The sequence below is a fragment of the Austrofundulus limnaeus genome, unplaced genomic scaffold (genome assembly GCF_001266775.1).
Source record: "Austrofundulus limnaeus strain Quisiro unplaced genomic scaffold, Austrofundulus_limnaeus-1.0 Scaffold353, whole genome shotgun sequence".
In the NCBI taxonomy this organism is placed as follows: domain Eukaryota; kingdom Metazoa; phylum Chordata; class Actinopteri; order Cyprinodontiformes; family Rivulidae; genus Austrofundulus; species Austrofundulus limnaeus.
In genome coordinates, this window is record NW_013952755.1 from 283,376 (window position 1) to 286,206 (window position 2,831).

Sequence of the window (2,831 nt, forward strand, 5' to 3'; positions counted from 1 at the left end):
TTTTTGTAATTTCTGTTTATTGTGAAATTGGTCTTAAATTTGATTTCACCTGGCATTAAAAAGTCTTAAATTGAACTTAAACTGTAGGAACCCTGTTTCAGGAAGTGTTCACGTCTCATTTTAACCTGACTGAGGTCCAGGTTAGGATGAATCCAGCTCGTCTGTGAGGATTATTGGGATCTTTGCTGTGTGGACATGTTTAATCTCAGAGTTCATCTGTTGACACGCTGCTGATTCCTGACTGCAGGTCCTGCAGAGTCGGGTCAGAGCAGCTTTGGTTGGTGATGAAGAGGAACATTATCAGGACATTCAAATGTTTTCATTTAGAGAAACCTTGTTGGAGTTTAACTGATTGTAAACAGAGTTTAAGTCACACTTGAAGCTTTAAAATTGGTGGAAAATAAAAGTAATACGTTAAAAATATCTAATCTGGGATTTAAACTGTATTTTTTTGTTTCTTTCACACCTGTTTATTATTTTAGTGACATTAATCTAGTTCCTCTTTGGTTCATTGATCTGATTCTGCTGTTCTCTCTTAGCCCCGCCTCTGCATGGCGATGACAGACTGACAGCGGCGGCAGCGAGCAGCCAATCAGCTGAGGCCCCTCCTCCCCCTCCCGTAGCAACATGGCGTCCCGTCCGAGGAACTCGGTCCGAATCCTGTCGAGCCGGGAGCGTGGATCTCAGACCTTCGGCTCTCAGAGGCTCCTGCAGCTGCTGGTGGAGGAGAAGGTCCGATGGATGAAGTGGCAGAGCCAGGTGGGTCTGAGCGCGCTCAGTTCACTCAGACTCAATAAAAACAAGTTTCCAAACACAATTTTGTTCTTCTTCTGGGTGTTGGTGGAAAAAAACTAAAGTCAAAATATTCAGTTGGGTGGAGGGAGAGATGTTAAGTTCCATCGTTTCAGCAGCAGACAAAATATTACCATTATTAACAGAAAATTACTAACCGTAACTGAAAGGATGCCAATCAAGACGTAGAGCTACAAATGATTGACAGCTGAGCAAAAAAAGAAAAAGGTGTAAAAAAATGAATCAAGCATAAAGAAAAGACTGAAAATGTCCAAATGTGTTTCTAACAGAAAGTGGAGCTGCCGGACAGCCCTCGCTCTACCTTCCTGCTGGCCTTTAGCCCCGACAGGTGAGAGAACCAGCTGCTGTGCACACCTGGATGTTTAAAACTTCAAGCAGAATTAGTTTGATTCCTGCAGCTTGTGTCTGAAAAAAAAACTTTTAGCTTCTCTTTTTTTCACTTGTTGACCTGATGAGGCAGGAATGCTTCAACGTTAGAGCCTTGAGAGACCAACACATCACAGAAACTTTTATTTTTTCATCCTGTAGGACCCTGATGGCCTCCACACACGTCAACCACAACATTTACATAACGGAGGTGAAGACTGGAAAGTGCCTACATTCCTTAGTGGGCCACCGTAGAACCCCCTGGTGCGTGACCTTTCACCCCACCATTCCTGGCCTGGTGGCTTCCGGGTGCCTTGATGGCGAAGTCCGGATCTGGGACCTGCATGTGAGTACCCCTTCCTCCTCTAAGGAACTGGATCAGGTCTGTGGTCCTGCTCAGCTCATCGACTTTAGAAAACATGAGATTTAAATTCTTCTACGTTTTTTTTAAATTCATTCATTAAAACAATAAAAACAAAAGTCATAAATGAAATGAAAGGAAGCAGAAAGAAGATAAAATCATATTTCTGCCCCCTTTTTTCCCCACATACTTATTATATATTATATTTCTTCAACAAACCAGCCTTTATCATTCTATAACATCTAATATTACTTATCTTACATTATTTACCTGAACAAACTGTTTCCTGTTGTTCAGATAAGGATTCAGATTTCAGTAAGAATGTTGTGGTCAGTGGTGTCAAAGCCTTTTTTAAATCAACAAACGCACTGTTTTTGATCAACAGCACTTATCTTTTCTATTCATTCCATGAGAGCCATTAAATTAGAATTACTTGTTTTAAACCCACACTGCCTGCTACAATATTCAGTTTTTCTATAAATGTTTCTAAACCTGGTTACAAAAAAATTTCTTTAGAAAACTGGCAACTAAGATATTGTTCAGTAGTTGTTGAAAACACATTTATACCATTCTTAAAAAGAGCAATTACCTTAATGTTTGGAAATATTCCTGTTGAAAATGATAAATCACATATACATGTAAATGGCTCAATAACATAATCTCTGAATTGGTTTTCATTTAGGAAATCTCTCAAACAATTTGTTTAGTTTATTGTCTGAAACCTGAGGTCAGATCTTTAAAAACTACCTGAGTTATTTTTAGAGTTGTGTTTTTTTCTGCAGGGCGGCAGTGAGAGTTGGTTTACAGAAAGCAACGTGGCCATCGCCTCGCTGGCCTTCCACCCCACTGCCCAGCTCCTCCTCATCGCCACCAACAACGAGCTGCACTTCTGGGACTGGAGCCGACCAGAACCCTTCGCTGTGGTGAAGACGGGCAGTGACACAGAGAGAGTGAGGTGTGTTAAAGAGGGAGTGAGGTGTGTTAAAGAGGGAGTGAGGTGTGTTAAAGAGGGAGTGAGGTGTGTTAAAGAGGGAGTGAGGTGTGTTAAAGAGGGAGTGAGGTGGGTTAAAGATGGAGTGAGGTGGGTTAAAGAGGGAGTGAGGTGTGTTAAAGATGGAGTGAGGTGTGTTAAAGAGGGAGTGAGGTGTGTTAAAGAGGGAGTGAGGTGTGTTAAAGAGGGAGTGAGGTGTGTTCAAGATGGAGTGAGGTGTGTTCAAGATGGAGTGAGGTGTGTTCAAGATGGAGTGAGGTGTGTTCAAGATGGAGTGAGGTGTGTTCAAGATGGAGTGAG

At 41.9% G+C, this 2,831-nt stretch overlaps 1 protein-coding gene across 1 annotated transcript in view; it reads left to right on the forward strand.

Moving 5' to 3' along the window:
* ambra1b (autophagy/beclin-1 regulator 1b) overlaps positions 1-2,831 on the forward strand; it is a gene marked incomplete at its 3' end in the record, with an annotated part of 21,733 nt that overhangs the window by 2,508 nt on the left and 16,394 nt on the right. Inside the window, 4 exon segments of the mRNA XM_014023005.1 lie at positions 540-759; positions 1,083-1,141; positions 1,342-1,525; positions 2,323-2,495. Coding sequence (XP_013878459.1) covers positions 628-759; positions 1,083-1,141; positions 1,342-1,525; positions 2,323-2,495 — 548 coding nt within the window.